Here is a 26925-nt window from a genome sequence, read left to right on the forward strand (position 1 = left end):
GGAGTTTGCGGGTGGCTAATGCTATAATGATAGCTGCTATACGCACGAGGCTATTTCCTGTCAAAATAGGCTGCCTTGTTAATGTTTCGAGTAAATTTACGGATCGATATGGAAGGGAAACACAAGTAAGCAGTACCAATGCGTTAGATCGAACTTTAGTCAGTTCCGATCATTTTATAGGAGATCGTTTGAGAAACGCGATTGTTTACACTTTGCTGAGGCTCATGGGCGTCTGCAAGCTGAGGCTCATGTATATACATCAGTATACAACCAGTATGGATCAACAAATTCATCAATTGATCCATATATAAGGCGCTCTGCATTATAAGGCGCACTGTGATTTTTGGAGGAGATTTTAAATTTTTAAGTGCACTTAATAGTGCGGAAAATACGGTATATATTTTCTTTACATCACGGATTTTCACCTATCGCGGGTGGTCTTGGAACCAATTATCCGCCATAAATGAGGGATTACGGTAATAAAGTTGTAACCTTATAAACTGGCTAATTTAGTATTCACATTCATTTACCGTACGGGCACCAAGTTCTGGGTTGACATTCACATGATGATAACATAGTAAGACACTCCAGTGACACACAAAAAAAAAACAGCAGATGGTAATATTATACAAGATATTTTTGGCGTCATTGTTAATCTCTCATATATGATTTCAGGAAAATCACTTTACTTCACTTGAGTCCCCGTATGCCACCTCCAGCATGAAGACTCTCTTGAAGAAGCAGCTGATTTGACTTTGAACACATCCACGGGATCTACTGCTGGTGTCAGGCCAAAATCTCATAAGTAACAATGTTGAAATTTTCATTTTTTTCATGTTTTCAGGGACGATTCTTACAAATTAATCAGCAATCTTAAGTATTTAAAACCACTGGCTCTCTTTGATGATGCAATGTTAATGGTGGCACAAACCTAATGTTATGGGGGTTTGATGTCAGCATGATTAAAAATATTTGCAATAAACAAATATGGAGAACAAGGTAAAAGTGCTGTCTAAAGAGGTCTGAAGACTTCAGTGGTAGCCACTTGTGTTGGCACCAGAAGGGACAAAATAGACAAGATAGATAAAAACCTGCGACTATAACCCAATTGAATTTAGCTTTGATCTTAGCTCACCCTATGCAGATCTCCTTGTAAACCATTGCCCAGGATCTTTGTGGTTAGCTGCGTCTCAGTCAGTTGTGGCCGTGGAAATGGAGGCTGCACACACACACTGTGGACATACCTCTTCCTTGCCAAATATCTGCAGAGGACACATAAGGAAGTAAGTATTCAAAGGCCATTGACCAAAAGCCACATATACTAAATAGAGACTAAATGAATGACAAGAGGGTACACCCCGTTATTCAAATTTAAATGGACCCAGGTGCATAAAGTGAACAAGCACAAATACTTTATATGGCAATATATCAAGGCCAAGAAAATTAGTGTGGCAGGCTGCGTTAAATGTTTTTAGGCCGTGGGCCAAAAAAAAAAAGAAAAAAAGAGGACAGCAGGCCACAAATGGATAGCAAAAGGTGCTAGTTGGATGATGTTAACTTTAAGTTTTTTGTTTTGTGTGCATTGTTACCAACTTGTGACTTTTATAATTTAAAACCAATTTCTGACCGAACTGACACTCCTGTCACCCCCACCTACCGCCTTATCTCCTTTGCTCTGCCACATCGTTAGCAGTGTAAAAAACAAGTACCGTATTTTCCGCATTATTAGGCGCACTTAAAATCTTAAAATTTATTCAAAAAACCACAGTGCGCCTTATAATGCAGAGCACCTTATATATGGATCAATTGATGAATTTGTTGATCCATACCGGTTGTACACAGAGCTCTGCCAAAATGTTTCAGTACGTTTTAGTACGACTAGTAAATTACAAGGTCGCATTGCTTCCCAGCATTATGGCAACCGTGGTCAGGGGGCGTCACTGACTAGCTGTTGTACCCGCGAGGCTATTTCATTTCTAAATAGGCTGTTACGTTAATGTTTTCGAGTACGTTTACGGATCAATATCGAACGGAATCATAAATAAGCAGCACCAATGTGTTAAATCAGTCTTTAGTTGGTTCCGAACCACTTTTATGGGAGAATGTTTGAGAAACGTGATTGTTTACAGGGGTCTGCCACGACACTTTGCTGAGGCTCATGGGAGTCTGCGAGCTGAGGCTCATGGGAGTTTGCGGGTGGCTAATGCTATACTGATAGCTGCTATACTCACGAGGCTATTTCATCTCAAAATAGGCTGCTCCGTTAATGTTTCGAGTAAATTTACGGATCGATATAGAAGGGAAACATAAGTAAGCAGTACCAATGTGTTAGATCGAACTTTAGTCAGTTCCGATCATTATATAGGAGATAGTTTGAGAAACGCGATTGTTTACAGGGGTCTGCCATGACACTTTGCTGAGGCTCATGGGAGTCTGCGAGCTGAGGCTCATGGGAGTTTGCGGGTGGCTAATGCTATAATGATAGCTGCTATACGCACGAGGCTATTTCATCTCAAAATAGGCTGCTCCGTTAATGTTTCGAGTAAATTTACGGATCGATATGGAAGGGAAACATAAGTAAGCAGTACCAATGTGTTAGATCGAACTTTATTAAGTTCCGATCATTTTATAGGAGATAGTTTGAGAAACGCGATTGTTTACAGGGGGCACTTTGCTGAGGCTCATGGGAGTCTGTGAGCTGAGGCTCATGGGAGTTTGCGGGTGGCTGCTATACGCACGAGGCTATTTCATGTCAAATTAGGCTGCTTCGTTAATGTTTCGAGTAAATTTACGGATCGATATGGAAGGGAAACATAAGTAAGCAGTACCAATGTGTTAGATCGAACTTCATCATTTAATAGGAGATAGTTTGAGAAACACGATAGTTTACAGAGGGCTCATTGGTTATTGGCTAGTTGATGCATACCGCAACCCTAGTCAACCTCAGTTTGTTGCAGTATAGCTTCTATTTTATGCGCCTTTTACTCCGGTGCACCCTATATATGAAATAATTTCTAAAATAAAAAATTCAATGAGGATGCACCTTATAATCCAGTGCGCCTTTTGGTGCGAAAAATACGGTAGTGTAGTCGAGTATGTCTCAAACTCAAAATCATAAAGGAACATGGCAAATGCATGCGTATCGTCGAGCTCGCGACACGGTATGGCCGTTGTGCCAAAGTAGGTGAAACTCTGTATCCCCTGCTGTAGGAACACGCACGCATTTAGTGAAAGGCGGATGCTGTTGCAGTGCGCCAGATAGTACCAGTTTATTTTCAATAAAATTTTATGCACATCCTTTTATTTTATTTTTTTACGTTCTCACTCACGTTCTGCGCGAGGTGCGCTCAATGACCACTCACACAGTCGGAAAACTCACTAATTTCACCAAAAAGTAATGACGCGTATGTGAACACATTGCAAGGAGTACGTGCAAACATACACTAAATTACTAACTTGACTTTTTCTGTGTTTTCTCTGTGGTATTTTTAGCAAGTGTAGAAAATTAGAACAGATTCCCTCAAATACGGTAGTGTAGTCGAGTATGTCTCAAACTCAAAGTCATAAAGGAACATGGCAAATGCATGCGTATCGTCGAGCTCGCGACACGGTATGGCCGTTGTGCCAAAGTAGGTGAAACTCGGTATCCCCTGCTGTAGGAACACGCACGCATTTAGTGAAAGGCGGATGCTGTTGCAGTGCGCCAGATAGTACCAGTTTATTTTCAATAAAATTGTATGCACATCCTTTTATTTTATTTTTTTACGTTCTCACTCACGTTCTGCGCGAGGTGCGTTCAATGACCACTCACACAGTCGGATAACTCACTAATTTCACCAAAAAGTAATGACGCGTATGTGAACACATTGCAAGGAGTACGTGCAAACATACACTAAATTACTAACTTGACTTTTTCTGTGTTTTCTCTGTGGTATTTTTAGCAAGTGTAGAAAATTAGAACATATTCCCTCATCCACAAGCAAAGTGTGACTTTTGGGATAGTCCAGCAGACATTATTTGCTTTTACATGATTCCTATGGGAAACGTTGCTCCTACTTACAAACATCTCGCGCACGCATGCGCACACACACACACACACACACACACACACACACACACACACACACACACACACACACACACACATACACACGCACACACATACACACGCACACACACGCACACACACGCGCACAAATAAATAACAGCGCTTATCCTTCAGAGTCGCAGGAGGTGCTGGAGCCTATCCCTGCAGACAACAGGCGAAAGGCAGACTACTCCTTTAACTGGTCAAAGAACAACCAAGCACACCACCACTGAGAGATATAATACATATGTTTGTGCTTGACTACACCATAGGCATCCCATCAGTTTCATGTCAGCAAAAAAGTATTTGAAAATAAACTGCGAGCAGCTATATGTGCAGCTTTGCCTTTGCAGCCCTGACAACGTTGTGGTAAGGGCACATTGGAATACTGGCACATTGGAATTAGCAATGTTTGAAAATAAAGTAAATCAGATTAAAAGCTACTTAGATAAAATACGACTGCAGTAAAAGCCCGAAAGTGAGGTAATATTTCGACGGAAAAAGAAAATGGCTAATTTCCAGTTGAATTTTGAGAATTCCAGAGATTTTGTTTTAGGTCTTGGGTTACGTCTCCAATTTCTGGTAAATTATGGTAAAATGTTAAATGGGCTGTTTCGTTCAAAACTTGGAAGGGGCACAACTAATCAATTTATTTTAAAAGCGTAATAAAGTTGAAAAGTGATTCTGTAATGATTAATTAAAATAAACCTTTTATAGGAGGATAATATAAAAAATGCAAATCCGGCTCAGATTCAATTAGTTCTCGTTTTGTTTTGCTTATTTTGAGCCAAACGCATTGGTGTGCTGAGAGGGTGAGAGAATTGCGCAATTGCTTAGGCACGCAGCTTAGAGGGAACATTGATTTTGACTGTTCTGATTTAGAGAAATGATTATCCAGGTTTTTACTCAATGTCTACCAGACCTGTCATCCGTTTTGACCTTGACTCAACTTTCTTTGTAATCTCACCCTTAAAAATACCTTAAAAGAACCCTTAAAAAAAACTTTAAAATGGGGTTCACTTCTCACTGCTAAAGAAAAACGTCAAACAGTAACAAACCACGTGTTACTATATATTTCTCCAACAGGATTCTCACACAGCTTTCAGCAGGTTCATACCATACCTTTTGATGTAATAGCTGTATTTGCAACCAAGTAAGATAGCGACTAGTATTTTGTCCCATGCGCTGCCTTTTGCAACTACTGTTGGTCATGAGGTTTTTGTAATTTTCACTTTTAAAGTCCATGGACATCATGACACATCTTGTATGAAGTTGAATGGATGGTGTGGTAATAAATTGTAAATGTGAACCTGGGTGCCTGTGAACTGCAGAGGACATGAGTGACATTCTTCCAACACCCATTGGTAAAAGGGTTAACGCCTCCTCTGAACTTTCCAGTCACCTAAAGACAATAAGAAAGTAGACAACAACAACAGAGTAATGGACATCTTGAATATGACAATTACTGTGGGCCTTAATGTGGCATTCACAATGTCTGCTGTGCTGTGGTGCCTGCACACAACGATGAAACACCACTTATACACCTCCAATGAGTGCATAAGAGAGCGCTTCCGCAATATGATTACCGTTTTTTTTCATGTATAATGTGGAAAAAAGCCTGTACCCATGTATAATACGCACCCAAATTTTGACTCCTACTTAAGTCCGTAAACGTAAAATTATTTCAGAAAAAAGATCATCTTTGGGAACAAACGGATGTTATTCTGCCGGTCAGTATCACTGCGCATGCGCTAGCAAACTCGATAGCGGAGAAATGTTTCGGATTTGTGTAGGGTACATTGTGACAGCAAACGAGCAGGTGATCGAGCAAGCGTCTGATACGAGAGCATTGTGTTCGTATGGAGCGTGTTTGAAGTGAACAGCAGAGAGGAAAGGAACAAGGCAAAGTGTTGTGAAATAAAATATTACCTGTAATACGCATTTTGTTATTTGCTGATTGAAACTGCTAATTAAACTGTGAATTGAAACTAATAGGAAGAAAACTGAACTCTCGCTCTTTATATAGCTGACGTGTCTTGCGCATCCGTTCTGCGCATACTGTAATGGCGGCCTCCATATGATATCCGGTCTGCGATGGAGATTAAAAAACAAACAATATTTGACAATAACACACCATCAAGGATTGGACCATCGCATCAAACGATGTGTCGTCAATTATGAATTTGACTGACTAAGTGTGTTGGGCAGGATGGCTGAATGCGATGCGCGATTGACAACAAACAAGAAGAAAGGTGATTTCAAGTTTTATTTCGAGGGAGATTTTCTTCAAAAATTGTTGTACCCATGTATAATACGCACCCAAGATTTTAGGACAATAAATTAGTTAAATTTTGCGCATTATACATGGAAAAAACGGTATATTTAAGACGGACGGTCCTAAAATTTGAAATAATTCTTTAAGTAGTTTGGCTGGAAGCGGGTCGAGTAAACATGTTGTTTGTTTAGCCGCACTAACCAATTGTGTAAGCCTTTCAAGGGACACGCTTTTAAAATATGAGAGGGTTATTGCATGATCATCAGCACCTGTAATCGGCGGTCTCGACTGAGCGATTGGAATGGTATTCTTGATCTCATCCCTAATGGATTCAATCTTTCGAGCAAAAAATTTCATGATTTCGTCAGCTGAGTGGAAGGAGCTATCAGGGGTTGGCTGGCGTAGTCTTAGCTTTGCCACTGTATCAAATAGGTATTTAGGATTGTTTTTATTGAGATTAATGACTTGCGAAAAATAACAAGTTTTTGCTAAGATAAGCGCATATTTATATATTTCAGGAGGCTGTCCTGCCATGCCTGATGGAAAACCTCAAGTTTGGTTAAACACCATCTACGCTCATGCTTTCTACATAAATGCTTAAGCGTACGTGTTTCATCTGTGAACCACGGAGTAGGCAATCTACGGCGAGTTTTCAGACGTAGCGGCGCTACAGAGTCGATGGCATTTAACAATGTCGCATTGAATTCATTTGTAAGATTATCAATAGAGCCGATGTATGCGGGAAATATGGCAGTTGCCGGCGACGGTAACTCAGATAGCGCAGTTGCAGTCATGGAGTTAATATTACGGCTGCTATAATTCTGATTGCTCTCTTGTCTTTGACAAAGAACTAAAATTTCAAATTTTATTAAGTAATGATCAGACAAAACAGTAGTGTATGGCAGTACTGTTATATTTGAGGTTGCAAGTCCTCGGGATAATACCAGATCTAAGGTATTTCCATTCTTATGCGTTGCTGCCTGTACGGCTTGCGTAAAACCAAACGTATCAGTTAAAGTCTGAAACGCCGAAGTAAGTGGCTCTGACGGTAAATTCATGTGGATATTGAAATCGCCCATGATTATTATATTATCCGCATTTGTCACTAGATCAGCCATGAATTCGGAAATTCATCCAGGAAGCCATAGTAAGCCCCGGGTGGACGGTAAATAACAGCAACATAAATTTACGGTAAAGCGGTGGATCGGACAATGAGAACTTCAAATGTTTTAAATACGTTAATCGAATGAGGCCTAAATCTAAGATCGGAATTTGAGGTGAGGGCGACACCCCCACCCTTTTTTCGAGGACGCGCCACATGCGAGCTCACAAAATTTGGAGGCGAGGCCTCGTTAAGCGGCAGCAGTTCATTAGGTTTTAACCAGGTCTCGCAAAGACCAAAAACGTTGAAATTATATTCCGTGATGAGGTCATTAACGAGAACTGCTTTCGTATGAAGCCATCTAATATTCATAAAACCCAGTTTAAGTGTAATCGGTCGATCAGGGTGCGTATCTATCGAAGGATTTTTAAACGAAATGCGAGTAAGATTGTGTTCTCTAGGCCTGACATCACCTCTCAAATGTTTATTAGCGCGGTGGGACGATACGACCATGGGAATTTGATAGTAAATATTTGTTACACATGTAAAATTATCTGAAACAGGCACCGTTTCATCAGCGATACCGGTCGGGGTGGAGTGATTGGATTTGTCTACTACCCCAGTAGAAAGTGTGTTCACGTGTACTGTAGCACTATTCAAACTGTGACGCGCTAGTCTACACAAGGAGCTATGTGCATGCTGGGAGTCTAGCCTAGCGCTAGTTAACTTTAACTTAACAGAATCCAAACCCATCCTAACAGGTGGTCTAATCACCTATGCCTGCTCTAAAGTGACCTGTCATGAGTGGCTCAAACAGTAATCTATATTCCTAGAAAGAGTGAAGGCGCCTTCACGGTTAGGATGAAGGCCGTCCTTCCTCAGCAGGTCGGGGTGGCCCCAGAAGGAGGACCAGTTATCTATAAAATACAGTCCCTGCTTTTTACAGAACCCAGCCATCCATCGATTAAGGCAGTAGGCATTCCTTTTTTAATCATGTGATAATATTGCTTTAAGCTGTTACTGAATATATGATAGCCAAGCAAAGAAATAAAACCAAAGATCTAAACTTAGGTGCGTCCATGTGTGACTCAGAACCGACCTCGTGCCATTCTATTCATCCGTATTTTTGTTAATTTAGCTTGTTTACCGTTTTTTCCCATGTATAATGCGCAAAATTTAACTAATTTATTGTCCTAAAATCTTGGGTGCGTATTATACATGGGTACAACAATTTTTGAAGAAAATCTCCCTCGAAATAAAACTTGAAATCACCTTTCTTCTTGTTTGTTGTCAATCGCGCATCGCATTCAGCCATCCTGCCCAACACACTTAGTCAGTCAAATTCATAATTGACGACACATCGTTTGATGCGATGGTCCAATCCTTGATGGTGTGTTATTGTCAAATATTGTTTGTTTTTTAATCTCCATCGCAGACCGGATATCATATGGAGGCCGCCATTACAGTATGCGCAGAACGGATGCGCAAGACACGTCAGCTATATAAAGAGCGAGAGTTCAGTTTTCTTCCTATTAGTTTCAATTCACAGTTTAATTAGCAGTTTCAATCAGCAAATAACAAAATGCATATTACAGGTAATATTTTATTTCACAACACTTTGCCTTGTTCCTTTCCTCTCTGCTGTTCACTTCAAACACGCTCCATACGAACACAATGCTCTCGTATCAGACGCTTGCTCGATCACCTGCTCGTTTGCTGTCACAATGTACCCTACACAAATCCGAAACATTTCTCCGCTATCGAGTTTGCTAGCGCATGCGCAGTGATACTGACCGGCAGAATAACATCCGGTTGTTCCCAAAGATGATCTTTTTTCTGAAATAATTTTACGTTTACGGACTTAAGTAGGAGTCAAAATTTGGGTGCGTATTATACATGGGTACAGTTCCAAGATGGCGGCGCCCCTGTTGGCCGCGGCCGCTACGGGTCTCAGCATTCGACGAGGATATTCACAAAATATGTCGCCTAGGACACTACAAACAACTCAAAGTTTAGTTTATCCATCCAGTAGATTAGCGTATGATCGCCAGCGCCTGCTGGAGGTACGGTCATCGAGTGTTTTCGGACACGTAGCCACAACTACCCTAGTCTGTTTGCGTAGCCTCGGAGTGCTCAGGGCGCTAGCCCCAGGAGCTCACGACGCAGCGGGCTCGCCGGGCAGCACACGCCGGAGGAGGAGTAAGCGTAGGCGGTGTGACCGGCGGCGAAAGCGCGGCTGTCGAGGTGGGCTAACGGCTAAGCTGAGAGCTAACCCCTACAAACCGCCGCTTCCATCCATCTTCCTCTCCAACGTCCGCTCGCTGGATAATAAAATGGACCATCTAAAACTGGAACTCTCTTCAAAGAGGGAAGTTAGAAACTGCTGCGCTCTCATCCTGACGGAGACATGGCTGAACTCATCAATGCCGGACAACGCCGTTAGCCTGGAGGGGCTCGCTACATTCCGCGCCGACAGAAACAGCGAGCTAAGCGGTAAATCCCGAGGAGGTGGGCTGTGTGTCTACATCAACAACAACTGGTGCAAAAATGCTAGATCTGTCGCCAGCTTCTGCTCTTCGGACATCGAGCTTTTGACTGTGAACTGCAGACCCTTCTACCTGCCCAGGGAGTTTACTGTTGTTAGCATCACGGCTGTGTACGTGCCTCCTAGCGCTAACACTAAAGAGGCCATGAGGGTTCTCTACCGGACAATTAGTGAGCTGCAATCCACGCACACAGAGGGGGTTTTCATCATTGCTGGGGACTTCAACCAGGCTAGCATGAAGACTATTCTCCCTCATTTTTACCAACACGTGGATTTTCCAACTCGGGGAGAGAACACTCTGGACTTGGTTTACACCAATATAAAGGATGCATTCAGAGCAGCCCCCCGCCCCCACCTCGGCTCTTCAGACCACCTATCTGTTATGCTAACCCCTGCATACAGGCCCCTGCTGATCAGAGCAAAACCCACAGTGAAGCAGGTGAGGGTGTGGTCTGAGGGGGCCATGGAGGCACTCCAGGACTGCTTTGAGTGCTCTGACTGGGACATGTTCAAATCAGCAGCAACATATGACAATCAGATCAACATTGATGAGTACGCCATGACTGTGTCAGCCTACATCAACAAATGCTCCGAGGACGTCAGCACCACTAAGAACATCATCACCCGAGCCAACCAACGACCCTGGATGACTGAGGATGTACGTCATACGCTGCGAGCACGGAACTCAGCCTTCAAGTCTGGCGACAAGGAGGCACTGAGGACAGCGAGAGCCAACTTGAACCGTGCCATCAGGCTAGCGAAGCGAAGCCACAGTCGGAAAATTCAGGATTTTTTCCACGACGCCAATAACACCAGGAGTATGTGGCAAGGCATACGGGCGATCACGGACTACAACTCACCCTCCCCCCCGGTGGGTGAGGTTGATGCTGACTTCCTAAATGGTCTAAATAACTTCTTTGGGCGTTTTGAGGCACTAAACAGCACTCCGGCAGTTAAAACTGTTCCCCACCGGGAAGAGGAGGTCCTCTGCCTTGACTCAGCCGACGTGTGGAAGACTCTGAGAAGAGTCAACCCACGTAAGGCCCCAGGCCCCGACAACATACCTGGGCGGGTGTTCAAGGAATGTGCAGGCCAGCTGGCTGGTGTCATCACAGACATTTTTAACATCTCGCTGGACCAAGCCAAAGTGCCAGTGTGCTTCAAGGCTGCCTCCATCATTCCGGTGCCGAAGAAACCTCAAATCACCTCATGGAATGACTACAGACCTGTGGCACTGACTCCCATCATGATGAAGTGCTTCGAAAGGCTGCTCAAAGATCACATCGTCTCCAGACTCCCCCCAACATTCGATCCGTTCCAGTTTGCCTACCGGCAGAACCGCTCCACTGAGGATGCCATCTCCTCCGTTCTTCACCTGAGCCTGGCTCACCTGGAGGAGAGGAACACCCACGTGCGGTTGCTGTTCCTGGACTTCAGCTCAGCGTTTAATACCATCATTCCACAACATCTGGTGGAAAAACTGGAACACCTGGGCTTCAGCACCCCCCTTCGGAACTGGCTGCTAGACTTCCTCACCAACAGACCTCAGTCAGTCCGGGTCGGACAGAACACCTCCGATGTCATCACCCTCAGCACAGGCTCCCCTCAGGGCTGCGTCCTGAGCCCCCTGCTGTTCACCCTGATGACACACGACTGCGCCCCCAGGTTCACCACCAATCACATCGTGAAGTTTGCAGACGACACAACGGTGGTGGGCCTCATCAGGGACAACAACGACCTGGACTACAGAGAGGAGGTGGAGCAGTTGGTGGGCTGGTGCAGAGAAAATAGCCTGATCCTGAATGTGGAGAAGACGAAGGAGATCATCGTCGACTTCAGGAAGAACCAGCCTCACCACGCTCCACTGATCATCAACAGCTCAGCTGTGGAGGTGGTCAGCAGCACTAAATTCCTGGGAGTCCACATCACAGACGACCTCACCTGGACTGTGAACACCACAACACTGGTCAAGAGGGCACAGAAGCGCTTGTACTTCCTGCGGAGGATGAGGAGAGCCCACCTGCCCCCACCCATCATGAGGACGTTCTACCGAAGCACCATAGAGAGCATTCTGACAAGCTGTCTCTCGGTGTGGTGTGGAGGTTGCAGCGCCTCCGATTGGAAGAACCTGAGGAGAGTGGTGAGGACAGCAGAGAGGATCATCGGGGCTCCTCTTCCCTCCATTCAGGACTTGTCATCCCAGCGCTGCGTGTCCCGAGCCCGAAATATTATCAGTGACCCATCACACCCCCACCATGGACTGTTCTCCCTGCTGCCCTCTGGGAAGAGGTTTCGCAGCATCCGCTGCAGGTCCACCAGGTTCTGCAATAGTTTTTTCCCTGCTGTCGTCAGACTGCTGAACATTCAAACGTAGCATTCCTCTGCACACTTGTAAATACTGTTTTTGTCTCCTGCACTGTTCACATACTTTATCACTGCTGCACTTTGTACTTTATAATTATCTTATCTCATATTTTTATATAGAATGTCACTTTTTTTAACCAGCCGAAATACCTCTACATTGCTGAAAGCCGTATGCAACGAAATTTCGTTTTGTACACACCTAGTGTTGACAAAATGACAATAAAGTTCTGTCTAAGTCTAAGTCTAAGTCTAAGTCTTTTCCAGCATCGACATACCATTATACATGCATTATACATGGAAACTACGGTAATTCATTTTCAAGCATTTCAACAGTAAGGAGTTTATATACGGTGTCAGAATGAATGATTAATGTATCAAATTTCCTCTCAAATACTATTATTGCCATACTTCCATTTATTTGACTCTTCATTGAATGAAGACGGTTAGGCCCGCTGCTTCGGCAACGTAGTAGAGTAAACTCATATGAATTGTTACTTCGGCACAACTCGGGCGAGTGTGCCATGGTGTAAATCAACGAATCCCTGAGGTCTTAACAAAGACATCTAAAAATATCCGAGATTTAACAAAAGCCACAAATCACAGAAGGGAGCCATCAGTATGGCGCGGTTGTCTCAATTTTAAGTTACACAGCACGAGCGTCGTTTGACTTCAAAGGGGTTGGCGTCATAAAGAGATTAGATTGATTCTTTTAGAATTAATTTAATAAAGGTGGTTAAGCAACTCGGACGAGTCTCTTCGACCCCGGCTTATTCAACCCTTTAATGGGAAGCCGGTCGCTTTAATATAATAAGTGCAGTTTGACACCCCCAAGACGTTTTTTGACTACCTCGGTGACTTCGACCCCAGATATTGGAAAGTCCACCTCAGAGTCTCCAGGCCCTGCTTCCACAATGGAAGGCGTGTCGGTGGAATTGAGGAGGTCTTCGAAGTTTTCTCCCCACCGACTCACGACGTCCCGAGTCGAGGTCAGCAGCACACCATCTCCACTGTAAACAGTGTTGACGATGCACTGCTTCCCCCTCCTGAGACGCCGGATGGTGGACCAGAGATCCTTAACGCCTGATCCTTAACATCAGGTATTGTCAGATCTGGCTCAAAATAGTTATCTTAAAATCAGCTAGGGCGAATGCGCGCTAGTGTAAATAACGAATCCCTGAATCTTAACAAAGACATCTAAATATATCCGAGATTTAACAAAAGCCCCAAATCACAGAAGAGAGCCACCAATAGGGCGCGGTCATTCTGACGCCGTGTCTCGACCTTAGTTACCCTACACCAGTGCTTCTCAAATAGTGGGGGGGCGCGGCGCGATACCAAGGGGGTCACGTGTGACACCAGGGAACATGCTTTTCTTTTGGCTGTACTAGATTAAAGGGTAATTAGACATCCACTGCAGTAGGTGGGAGTGGCGGTATCACTGGAAGTGTGCGAAAGGAGTATTCGCTCTATTGTGTAGAGCGCACGGAACATACGCACACACAGCACAGAGCAGGCGATAAAAAGTGCAGTGGGACACCATGTAACAGGATTGAAAAGAACGGCGGAGAGAGACGGAGATAAGAGAATTGAGAGTCACACGAAAGCTAAGACAAAGAAGTATGACGAAGCGTACGTAGCGCTCGGCTTCAGTGCGACTACGATGGGAGACAATGTCTAGTCGGAACTTTTCTGCCTCGCACACCAGCTCGGGCTCCTTCCCTGGCAGAGAGGTGACATTCCATGTCCCAAGAGCCAGCTTCTGCAGCCGGGGATCGGACCGCCAAGGTCCCCACCTTTGGCCACCGCCCAGCTCACTTAGCACCCGACTCCTTTGGCCCCTCCCACAGGTGGTGAGCCCATGGGAAGGGGGACCCACGTTTTCTTTTCGGGCTGTGCCCGGCCAGGCCCCATGGGCGAAGGCCCGGTCACCAGACGCTCACCTTTGAGCCCCAACTCCAGGTTAGATGCAGCCCGCTTTTTTTTTTTCAAGAATAGGGACACAAAATGGTTAGACTTCCTGTGGGCATTGTTTACGTATGTGACCCCTGTTTTAAACTGTTATAGGCAATGATAATCACTTTGGGTTGAAATTATTGGTGGGAAGCTGTTATTTGAGGTTTGCGCAGTCCTTATCCACAGTGATTAGTGATGTGAGGTGAACAGCATGAGAGGGAGACAAAAAAGATTTAATGATAAAATATGTTCTACCTGCTCATTGGTAGTTCTGCCCCTTCCCACAAGAACAATGTGGAAACCAGTGAGACCAGCAACTGGAATGAAAAACAGGCCTGCAACACACATTACAGCCAGCCTGAAAAAGAACGTTAAGGAAAATATTGCCTGTTAATAGTCTATTTTTTAGGCTCTACGCAATCACAATTTTTGGGGTCAATCACAGATCAGAGAGCTTAAAGACCCATTAGGGTCAACATAGGTATGTTTTTGTTGATTATGGCGGCGCAGTATGGACAAAAGCGATAAAAGTTGCCTGAAGTTCACCACATTTCCCCTGAGTGCCAGTGTGCATTGTTGTTGAATATTGAGCTCTCACTCACCTGCAGTTGGACTAAATTACACCTAAATCTTGATTTTACGTGGATTTTTCTAGTTCTCAGTAACACTGTAACAGCATAAGCCGGACAGAGGGGCTGAACTAGATGCTCTCATTGCAGCAGTCCCACAATCAGAGAAGCTATTGGTTTTCCGGGACCTCAACGCCAGAGTGGGGACAGACTATCAGACCTGGGAGGGAATCATTGGGAAGCATGGCATTGGCAAATGCAACAGCAACGGTTTACTGCTGCTCAAGTCTTGTGCTGCGCATGACCTTGTCATCACCAACACAATATTCTGACTACCCACCTGCAACAAGACGTCATGGGTATGTGTTGTTGCATAATAGGCATGGTATTTCATATATTATGTTGCATTTGTGTTTTAGTTTTATCTTGTTCTTGGGTCAAGAGCGGTCTGAGTTGTGTGTGTGGTTTGATCGTTGTATTGATGTTGCATTTCTTAATGGCTCTTTGGATGCGTTTGGTGACTCCTCTGATATATGGCAGTGTGATGATGGGCGGTTTGTTTTTGTTGTGTGTTTCTGATCTTCTGTTGCGTTTTTTTGTGTGCCTGTTCTTTGGATATTGGCAGGTTCTGAGTGCGTTGTGTACGTGTGTCTTCTCCTCTTCCCTGTCCTGTTTGTCTGTGACTATGATGGCTCGTTTGTACAGTGTTCTGACTAGTGACAGTTTGTGTTCTTTGGGGTGCTCTGATGTCCATAACAGGTATTGATCCACGTAGGTGGGTTTCCTGTGTATTTAAAGTATGATACTGCCGTCTGTCTACGGTGAATTTCTAGGGCCAAAAAGCCTAGTTCATAGTTTTTTTTCTTCCTCATGTGTGAATTTGATGCTGCCTGTGTGGTCTATGGCAGTGGTCCCCGGGCCGCAGACCGGTACTGGTCCGTGGCTCATTTGGTACCGGGCGACACAAAAAAAGAATAAATACCTTGCATTATTTTACACCTCTGTGACATGTAAATGGGCGAAGATCTGGTCACCAGACTCATTTTATGTTGTAAGTACAATGTTATGAGGATGCTGCAAGTAAAGTCAGATTGACTACACAGTGGATTCACATGTATTATTATATTATATTGTGGTGTTTGCATACAAAATTCCCCTATGGAACTCAGGGTTGAAAGGTGTCTTGGGATGGTGGTGTTGATGTTGTAACGCACTTCCGTTGTTCTGCGATATGATTGGCTGCAAAGATAGTACGATGACGTTTAGGATTGTGGTTGGCCTGTTTTGCGTAAATGGTATTGTCGTTGAAACATGGACGATTTTTGCGAAGAAAACGTCCATACACAATGTACAGTCTGTGATTATTTGATTTACAGATGCTTTCGACATTTGATTTTGATTTTCTTGAATTGTTTTTAGAAGTTTTAGTCACAAAAATCGTAACGTCATCAAATACCAGTCCATGAAAATATTGTCTGACAGTAATCCGATCCGTGGTGCTAAAAAGGTTGGGGAACACTGGACTGGTCTATGGTGTTGAGGTAGTCTGTGAGCTGTTGTGTGTATCCGTTTTATATTTTTTCTAGAATGTCGCCGACGTACCTTTTTCCAAAATTATATGCTGCAATCCTCTGGTGCTGTGGCTATAGCTTGTTGTTCCAGATGCTCCAAGAAAAAAAAACGCTCATTCCTTCAGTCTGTTTGTATATGGGGTTGTTATATTGAAAATAAGTGGATGTGGCGACGAATCTGAGTAGTGACATGATGTCTTCAACTGTGAGTTTGGTTCGTTTCCGGAGTGAATTGTACTTCCTGAGTCTACTGTGTACGATGTTGAGTGTGGCTTCTACTGGGGGTTTTGAGAACTATGACTATTTTGTCCTGTCTTATATTGATTTGTTGTAAGTCCTTTGTCAGTTATTGTGAGTTTCTGCAGTGCTGTTCAGTGAGTCCGCGACGGGGTTTTATGATTTCTGCAAGTGATTCGGAGAGGTTGTATGTGATGGATCCTTTGCTGTCGACAATGGGGCAGAGTTGTGTATCGGATTTGTGTATTGAAGAGCGATCCAGGGCGCTTGCTTATAGCACTGAGTTGGCTCATATGTTGAGCACTTGTTTTGTGAAATAAAGAGCCGGTTGCAAAACCCACATCTTGCCTGGTACTTTGGTAACGCTACAATATAGTTATATACGTAGATCTGTGGAATTATGGGATCCGCAACTGATGACGAGGCTGACGACGAGGCTGACGACGAGGCTGACGATGGTCAGCGGCGCTCATAGATCTGGAGTCAACAGCTGTTTTTTTTTTTGGTTTTTTTTTTTAAAGTGACACAGCAGATGAAGATTCCGATGGATTTAATGATTTGGAGTAACACGGATGGCTCGTTAAAATTGTTGTTTATATTACATTTATTTGATATATCTAGTCTGACGTCAGCGGCGCACGTAGATCCGGAGTCAACAGCTGTTTTTCTTTTTTTTTTTTAATTGACACAAGACAAGTCAAGTTTATTTGTATAGCCCTAAATCACAAGCAGTCTCAAAGGGCTTCACATAGACAAACAATTGACAATTGTTCTCAAAGCATCCCCTGATCTTAAAACGAAGATTCCGATGGATTAGATTAGATTAGTTTAGATTCAAATGTATTGTCATTGTACAGCACAAGTACAGTACAGCGAAATGAACTTTGACATCCAACCAGAAGTGCAAAAAAGTAGAAGTCTTTGATGATGCTGCGTGCCTTCTTCAGGCACCCTTTTTTGGTAAATCGACTCGATGGAAGGAAGTGATGTGCCGATAATGCGTTGGGCCATCTTCACCACCCTCTGCAGTGACTTCCGGTCCGCGGCTGTGCAGTTGCCGTACCAGACCGTGATACCGTTGGTTAGGATACTCTCTATGGTACACCGGTAGAAGTTCACCAGGATTCGAGGAGATAGGTGGGCTTTCCTCAGTCTCCTCAAGAAGAAGAGACGCTTGTGGGCCTTGCTGACCAGTGACGAGGTATTGAGGGACCAGGAGAGGTCATCGGAGATCTGGACACCCAGGAATTTGAAGCTGGCGACCCGCTCGACCTCCGCCCCGTTGATATGGATGGGGGCATTCGTGTCAGCCTCAGTCTTTCTGAAGTCAACGATGAGCTCCTTGGTTTTCTTGGTGTTGAGGGCCGGGTTGTTGTTGGCACACCACGTCGTCAGGTGCTGTACCTCTTCCCTGTAGGCCGTTTCATCTTTGTTTTTGATGAGGCCTACCACCGTTGTGTTGTCTGCAAACTTGAGGATGGTGTTAGAGCCATGCGCAGGAGTGCAGTCGTAGGTGTCAAGTATCCAGTTGATGACAGAGGGGTTGATGTTGAGGTCCTTGTTCTCCACAAGGTTGCCAAGTTTGGTGATGAGTTTGGAGGGGATGATGGTGTTGAATGCAGAGCTGAAGTCGATGAACAGCATCCGCACATGGGTGTTGCTCTCGTCCAGGTGGGAGAGGGCTGCATGTAGTGCAGAGGAGATGGCGTCATCCGTGCTCCTGTTTGCACGGTAGGCAAATTGGTGTTTGTCCAGAGAAGGTGAGAGCCCAGATTTGACGTGACCCAGGAGCAGCCTCTTGAGGCACTTTATGAAGTGGGAGACGAGTGCAACTGGGCGGTAGTTGTTGAGGCTCTTCGCAGAGGAGTGTTTAGGCAACGGCACAATGGAGGTGGTCTTGAAGCACAACGGGACAGTTGCCTGGGCCAGAGACAGGTTGAAGATGTCGGTGAACACCTCCGTCAGCTGCTCAGCACAGTTCCTGAGCACCCGGCCGGGAATGCCATCAGGGCCAGCTGCTTTGCGTGCATTTGTCCTTTTCAGTGCCGCGCACACTTCAGTGGGTGAGAGAGTGAGGGGTTGGTGATCAGCGGGGAGAGCAATCCTGGTGGCCGTCTCCAGATTGTCTCTGTCGAAGCGGGCTTAGTGATGGTTGAGTTTGTCGGGGGAGGGGTTGGTTGCAGTGGGGGGGTTGATGGAGGGTTTGTAGTCCGAGATGGCCCGGATGCCGTGCCACACGCGCCGGGGATCGTTGTTGTTGAAATGATCCTCCACCTTTAGCTTGTGGGTGTGGTTGGCCTGTTTTATTTCTTTGTTCAGGGAAGCCCTGGCTGAGCAGTAGGCCTGCTTGTCCCCAGATCTGAAGGCAGTGTCACGTGCCTTAAGGTGTAGACGGACCTCGCTGTTCATCCACGGCTTCTGATTGGGAAATGTGGTAATCCGTTTGGTGGTGGTGACACTGTTAATGATGGAGTTGATGTGATCCACAACAGAGGAGGCGTAGGAGTCAATATCAATGACGGAGTCCCTGGTGGCCTGCGTGGCAAACCTCTTCCACTCTGTGTCCTGCAGCCATTGCCCCATCTCAGCATCAGCACCCTCTGGCCAGATCTTAACAGACCTAGCAGAGGGCTTCACATTGATGATGGGGGTGTAATTGGGCCAGAGGAACAAAGAGAGGTGGTCTGATTGTCCCAGGTGGGGGAGGTAAACGGCCTTGTATGCATCATTAAAGATTAAAGATTAAAGTCCCAATGATCGTCACACACACACCTGGGTGTGGTGAAATTTGTCCTCTGCATTTAACCCATCCCCGTGTGATTTTAATCCATCCCCTGGGGGAGAGGGGAGCAGTGAGCAGCAGCGGTGCCGCGCTCGGGAATCAGTTGGTGATCTAACCCCCCAATTCCAACCCTTAATGCTGAGTGCCAAGCAGGGAGGCAATGGGTCCCATTTTTATAGTCTTTGGTATGACCCGGCCGGGGTTTGAACCCACAACCTTCCAGTCTCAGGGCGGACACTCTACCACTAGGCCACTGAGCTGGATTGATGTTAGAGTAAACATGGTCTAATATCTTTTTTCCCCTAGTGGGACATGTGACATGTTGATAGAACTTGGGGAGCACAGTCTTAGATTTGAGTGACTGAAGTCTCCTGCTACTATAAAGGCTGCCTCTGGATGTAAGTTCTGGTGTTTGCTGATGGTAGCATGTAGCTCCTTCATAGCTTGCTTAGCGTTAGCATCGGAGGCTATGTAGCATGCACTGACTACAGTTGCTGTGAATTCCCTGGGCTGGTAGAAGGGTCTACATTTCACAACGAGATATTTTGCATCAGCAGAACAGTGACTCTCAATTGTGGAACTGTCTGAACACCAAGCCTTGTTAATAAAGACGCACAAACCTCCACCGCGAGTTTTTCCGGAGTCGCCAGTTCTGTCGGCCGTATGCAGGTCGCAGCCTGCTAGCTCAACAGCACTGTCGGGGCTAGCGCTACGGAGCCATGATTCCACTGCCGCAGTTCGTCCATTTTGTCCGCCAGAGAACGGACATTGGCGAGGAGTAAGCTAGGAAGTGCCGGACGGTGGGGCGCTAGCCCTAGCCCAGCCTGTACGCCTCCACCCTTACCTTGCCTTTGTTTACGTTTTCTGGCCGGGTGCGCGATACAGCCACCTGTTGAGTCGCGTTGGGTAGCCACGGAGAGCTAGCTATGTCATTGTTGATTCGTAAACCTTCCAATCCAACGTGTTGATGTTGTAATTCTATGTCCAGGAGATGTTGTCGGGTGTAGGGTAACAACGCACGACTATTTTGGAAACGTAGACTTACGACTGTAAGGTAAATAACTACGTATTTGCGAAATCTGATCGGACCTCTGGCTTCGCTGTTTATATTATTGTTATTTGATATATACATAGTTTATATATTGTTATATGGGCCTGTGGAATTATTTGAACTGCAACTGACGACGAGTCCGACGTCAGCGGCGCGCCACACGCGGCGTTGTTTACAGAAAGGACGAAGAATTCGATCGATGGATTCAATGATTTGGAGTGACACAGATGGTATGATAAACGTATTATTTATGTAATAGTTATTTGAATAACTGTTAATGTTACGTCAGGCCCGTTTTCAGCTCCTCGTTTGTGTTTATGTCACGTTAGCATACCGTATCGTTTAGCCTGTTTTTGCTGGTTCATGTCTGTACTTGGTGTTGGATTTTGTCAAATAAATTTCCCCCAAAATGCGACTTAAACTCCGGTGCGACTTATACATGTTTTTTTCCCCCTTTATTGTGCATTTTATGGCTGATACGACTTGTACTCCGGAGCGACTTTTAGTCCGAAAAATACGGTACTTTCGCCGGGGTAGAGGACATGACAGCCAGCTTTGATGTTTGGATCCGTAGGAACCATTGCAGTGAGACTTGTGGTCGCAATACCCCGAGTGAGCGAGAGATTGTGGGCAGTATCTATCTATCTATCTATCTATCTATCTATCTATCTATCTATCTATCTATCTATCTATCTATCTATCTATCTATCTATCTATCTATCTATCTAGTATCCATCTATCCACCGACCTACCTAGCCACAACCGACCCACCCACCAACCCCACCCAACCCCATCACCCACCCACCCGTCCATCCACCCGTCCATCCATCCATCCATCCATCCATCCATCCATGAGTGCGGGGATGTCTGCTATGACTGGTGTTTGTTGGTTGAAACGTGTACTATCAGATGGTAGCGGTCTCAGACCAAGGGGTGACATCGTGAACAGTTTGGTAATCATATCCCACCAAAGCAAGTAAATGTCAGAAAATAAAAAGCTGTAGAAACAGGAGAGAAAATGTGACAACGGAGGAGCAAGGCTTATCGGGGATGAGAATGGCAACTGTGAAAAAGTACGGAAAAGTAGTGGGGGGTATTTTATATATATATATATATATATATATCCGATACAGTGCCTTGCGAAAGTATTCGGCCCCCTTGAACCTTTCAAACTTCGCCACATTTCAGGCTTCAAACATAAAGATATAAAATTTTAATTTTTTGTCAAGAATCAACATAAGTGGGACACAATCGTGAAGTGGAACGAAATTTATTGGATAATTTAAACTTTTTTAACAAATAAAAAACTGAAAAGTGGGGCGTGCAATATTATTCGGACCCCTTGCGCTAATACTTTGTAGCACCACCTTTTGCTGCAATAGAGGCTTTGCAGTCACGTGATTTTATCACGTGATTTTGTGTTATGCCGCCATCTTGCCGGTCAACCGGTCAGCTCGTTCCTACGTGTTCGTACAGATTCAGTTTGATTTCTGCGCTACATTTTCACCGATTTCATCCGAATTATGGCTGATTTGCTATCCAATGAAGTTGGGCATTTGGATGAAGAATCCAAGAAACGTTACAGAGAGAAATTGAACCTTGTTGGCACAACGGATCCGTACCTTTTACCGAGAAGCATGCTAAAATCACCTGAGCATTTTGCAACAGCCGACCTGCCTGATCTCTCATATCCAGATATTTATAATTACCTCGTCGATTCACCATCTCCGTACACTGGAAAGGACCTTAAGGCATACAAGAGTCTGGATGCTTACAAGTATTTTACAGCAGGTTTTGTGCATGATGGGCTGATATGGCAGATTCCAAACAAGAATCGATTTCTTCTCATGACCAAGGTAAGGAAAATATCATATTGAAATCTGAGAAATTAATTCCTACAATAAAACATTACATAATTTCCAACTATTCAGTATAGAGCTTATGCAACAATTTCTACAAAAATACTTTTTAGAATTCATGCTTGATAATTCCTTTTGGTCTCTTGCTCAAAATGAACCAGGTTTACATTTTCAAGCTAATTTAATGAATGATTCATGAGAAAATTTACCAAATGCCAGGTAAAATATGCATAAATGGACAGTAAGAGGTCTAGCCTTGTATATTATATCCAAATTAGGGACTGATAATAATATAAGGTATGTCATATTATCTGTTTCAGGTAAAACACTCTCAACGGATGAATGATCCTCCCCTCAGACCTTGACTAGACTGTGCCAAGTTCTTGTGGCTCTTTGGACAAGCTAATCAAATAACGGTCGTTTGTGTCGGCCTGTCATCGTGTCTCGTTGGTCTTTTAAACAGACATACAATAGCGAAAGATGGTCAGATCCTGTGCTGCCACTGTACCTCCCACTGAGGATATGTTGGTTTGTAAATCCGAGAACTGCAGCATCAAAGCATTCCACATGAAATGTCTTGGCATAAAACGAGTCCCACAACGATGGTTTTGCCCTAACTGTAAGAAGTTGGAAATAAAACAGAAAAAGTTGTTTCTGTAAGATTCTTTCCAGGTATTTATTACAGAAAAAATATGGATGCAACATCATTACTCAAATGGTACAATTGGGTCGGATAAATTTGTAAGTGCGCATGACACTTGTACAATTTTATCTAATGTAGTGAAACCACTGTCATCAGATGACAATAAAGAGATGGGTATGATATTTTCCATCATGGTATACTTTTGTCTTGCGAGTCCAATAACTCTCTCTACATGGATACGGACAGCAGCTAATCCTCTGGTGCCCTCAACATCTAGTGGATTAAGCTGTTTTTTACCTTTAGTAAAAGCTGGTATCTCGAGGTTGGCCTGGTGCAAACCAATAGAATCACCGACATCGAATCCCCTGTCAGCCAAGATCAGATCGCCTGGCAGTAGATGGGTCAGAAAATCGCTTTGTTCGACAACAAACTTGTCACTGGCACAACCACCCCAGCCCTTGGAGATAAACGATATGGTACCTTGTGGAGTAATGCCAATCAGATATTTCATTGTATTGTGAGACTTGTAGTTTGAATAAGTTTGGGCCCGGGCTTTCAGATCACTCGGCCGCTCGATGAATATCTCGAAACAATCAATGACGCATGCCCACTTGCTGAATTTAGAACGAAAGGACATTGGTCAGTCTAAGCTGCTCACGCTCAGGCCAAACCACTAGGGTTGGAAGCAGTATACTATGCATGACATGGATTACATTTCTGAAACTCCTGGAAATACTAGCAGTGGAAACATCATATGTGTAAGCCAAGTACTGAAGGCGCAGATTCAGCCTCAGTCTGAGTAATGTCACAAGAAATTGACTAAAAAGACTCAACTTCATATTTTGACTAAGATGAGGTGCAATAAAATTAAACGTTGTCATCATAATCATGTATGATGGCAGACCAGTCAAAAACGTTATGTTAGGGTTTGCAGAATATCTTCATCGTATGATTATGTTGGAATGTAACCTGTAATAATTTACCTAGCTTGTCCTGTCTTAACAAAAGTAGTAGACCAACGTGCTAAGATCTTTTCACCTGATTGACTAGCTGCAGAGGAAGCAATCAAAGTTGCTTTGTTTACACAAAGTCGTAAAAGGCCCCCTGCTATGCTTTGATCAGCAGGGGAGCGGCTTCACCCCATCCTGTGTTCCCACACCCCCACTTTCAACCCCACTCTGTTTCTCCCAATAAATATGTACCTGATGAGGCCTGAGTCAGACTTCATTCGACCATCGCTGTAAGCACAGCGACGAGTGAACTCTCCGCCTGCAGGTGTCTCAAACGACTAACTTGTCTCCAGTGTGGTTCTTGCAAAATAAGTTAGAGTGAGCACTACCCTAACACGTTACTTTGTCATCATTACCCTTGAAAGATTCTTCATTCCATGTACAGCGTTTCAAACTGTCCTTCAGTTCATCAAGTTCTGCACGCAGATTTTTACACTCTGCAGTGAGGGAATCCATTGCTTCCCCAGTGATATCCGTCTGTGTGGCAGTAGTCACCATGCCTTCTTTTCGAATCTCAGCGTGCACCACATCTTCACCAGCGGGTAGTTAATCATTTTCACAAGGGACAGACTGGGAAATATTGACAAGTGCTGCTGCTGCTGCCAATGCCCTCTCGCGGTCTCTCTTGCGCTGCTTGAGATTTTGTCTTCTCTCAAAGATCTTCAATGAACAATTGAGTTTTCGTTTGTGAGGTGACTGGGTATGCTCAAATATACTTGGCACATAGTCTGGGGATAGTGGATCTTCGCTTTTTGCACCTGAAACAATTAAACAATCACATTATTCATAATGACTACCATAAATAATTAAGCACGTTGTTGAAGGGGATATAAAATTAATTTAAGATTAAAGTCCCAATGATCGTCACACACACACCTGGGTGTGGTGAAATTTGTCCTCTGCATTTAACCCATCCCCGTGTGATTTTAATCCATCCCCTGGGGGAGAGGGGAGCAGTGAGCAGCAGCGGTGCCGCGCTCGGGAATCAGTTGGTGATCTAACCCCCCAATTCCAACCCTTAATGCTGAGTGCCAAGCAGGGAGGCAATGGGTCCCATTTTTATAGTCTTTGGTATGACCCGGCCGGGGTTTGAACCCACAACCTTCCAGTCTCAGGGCGGACACTCTACCACTAGGCCACTGAGCTGATATACCCAGTTCAATTTGTTTCGTAATGGCATTTCATAACTTGACATATTAAAAAACTGAATAGAATGAAATCATTCAGATACTGTACCTGTCTGTTCAAGTTGCTACCATTTTTATTTTTTGTTTATTTTTGCATGATGCCTCAATCTGATTGGCTTGAAAACTTAACCAATAAAAATTTTAACCTTGTGCCAATGGCTTGAAAACTTTATCAATGTAGATTTTACCTTGTGCCAAATGAAGTAACAAAAAGCCTCTTGTTCAAAAATGCTTCATTAAAAAACAAATTGTTTCACAAGGTTCATAATAATTTTTTTTTAAATTTCCTAATGCATTCACTCATGAGAATTAATTGTTCAATTCCAATATGAAGTTCAATATTTACATTGATAAAGTTTTCAAGCCAATCAGATGAAGCATCATGAAAAAATAAACAAAAAATTAAAAACGGAGGGGGGGGTGAACTGAAGAAATCATCCCATTCCCTGCCTTGCTGCTCTTGCTGCCTTTCTAAAAATGCACCCAGCATTTTCAACAATCATATTTGTATCATCCCATATTGTATTATTTCACATTTTGTGAAACAAATCAGGGGTGAATAGTTTGTTTACATACCTGATATGAAGTGCTCATTGGATATCCTTGTGTAAATCGTAGGTTTCCATCGTTCACGACGAATCGCCGCGATCCATTTATCGCGTTTTTGGATGTTTGCCGGAAATCTATAGAAGCTAAGATTTGGTTTATCGCCTCGTCTATTGGTACATCCAACAGCACAGCAGGTTTCCGGCATTTTCAAGCTCAAATAGCAGCAGATGTAACAAGAAAGCGTGTGTGAGTCGTTGACCGGCACTGAAATGTTGACCGGCAAGATGGCCGCCAAGCTAATGGGCGCGGCTGATGACGTCAGCTGCAAAGCCTCTATTACAGCTGCAAGTCGCTTGGGGTATGTCTCTATCAGTTTTGCACATCGAGAGACTGGAATTCTTGCCCATTCTTCCTTGCAAAACAGCTCGAGCTCAGTGAGGTTGGATTGAGAGCGTTTGTGAACAGCAGTCTTCAGCTCTTTCCACAGATTCTCGATTGGATTCAGGTCTGGACTTTGACTTGGCCATTCTAACACCTGGATACGTCTATTTGTGAACCATTCCATTGTAGATTTGGCTTTATGTTTTGGATCATTGTCCTGTTGGAAGATAAATCTCCGTCCCAGTCTCAGGTCTTTTGCAGACTCCAACAGGTTTTCTTCCAGAATGGTCCTGTATTTGGCTCCATCCATCTTCCCATCAATTTTAGCCATCTTCCCTGTCCCTGCTGAAGAAAAGCAGGCCCAAACCATGATGCTGCCACCACCATGTTTGACAGTGGGGATGGTGTGTTCAGGGTGATGAGCTGTGTTGTTTTTACGCCAAACACATCGTTTTGCATTGTGGCCAAAAAGTTTGATTTTGGTTTCATCTGACCAGAGCACCTTCTTCCACATGTTTGGTGTGTCTCCCAGGTGGCTTGTGGCAAACTTTAAACGAGACTTTTTATGGATATCTTTGAGAAATGGCTTTCTTCTTGCCACTCTTCCATAAAGGCCAGATTTGTGCAGTGCACGACTGATTGTTGTCCTATGGACAGACTCTCCCACCTCAGCTGTAGTTATCTGCAGTTCATCCAGAGTGATCATGGGCCTCTTGGCTGCACCTCTGATCAGTCTTCTCCTTGTTTGAGATGAAAGTTT

General features: G+C 44.3%; 1 protein-coding gene across 1 annotated transcript in view; it reads right to left on the reverse strand.

The window, feature by feature from the left end:
• LOC119124509 (palmitoyltransferase ZDHHC5-like) overlaps positions 1–26925 on the reverse strand; it is a 147438-nt gene that overhangs the window by 78052 nt on the left and 42461 nt on the right. The window contains exons 6-8 of the mRNA XM_037254565.1: positions 14582–14684; positions 5398–5489; positions 1136–1262 (exon numbers count right to left, since the gene is read on the reverse strand). Coding sequence (XP_037110460.1) covers positions 1136–1262; positions 5398–5489; positions 14582–14684 — 322 coding nt within the window. The remainder of the gene's footprint in view (positions 1–1135; positions 1263–5397; positions 5490–14581; positions 14685–26925) is intronic.

The sequence above is a fragment of the Syngnathus acus genome, chromosome 1, assembly GCF_901709675.1.
Source record: "Syngnathus acus chromosome 1, fSynAcu1.2, whole genome shotgun sequence".
Taxonomy (NCBI): Eukaryota; Metazoa; Chordata; class Actinopteri; order Syngnathiformes; family Syngnathidae; genus Syngnathus; species Syngnathus acus.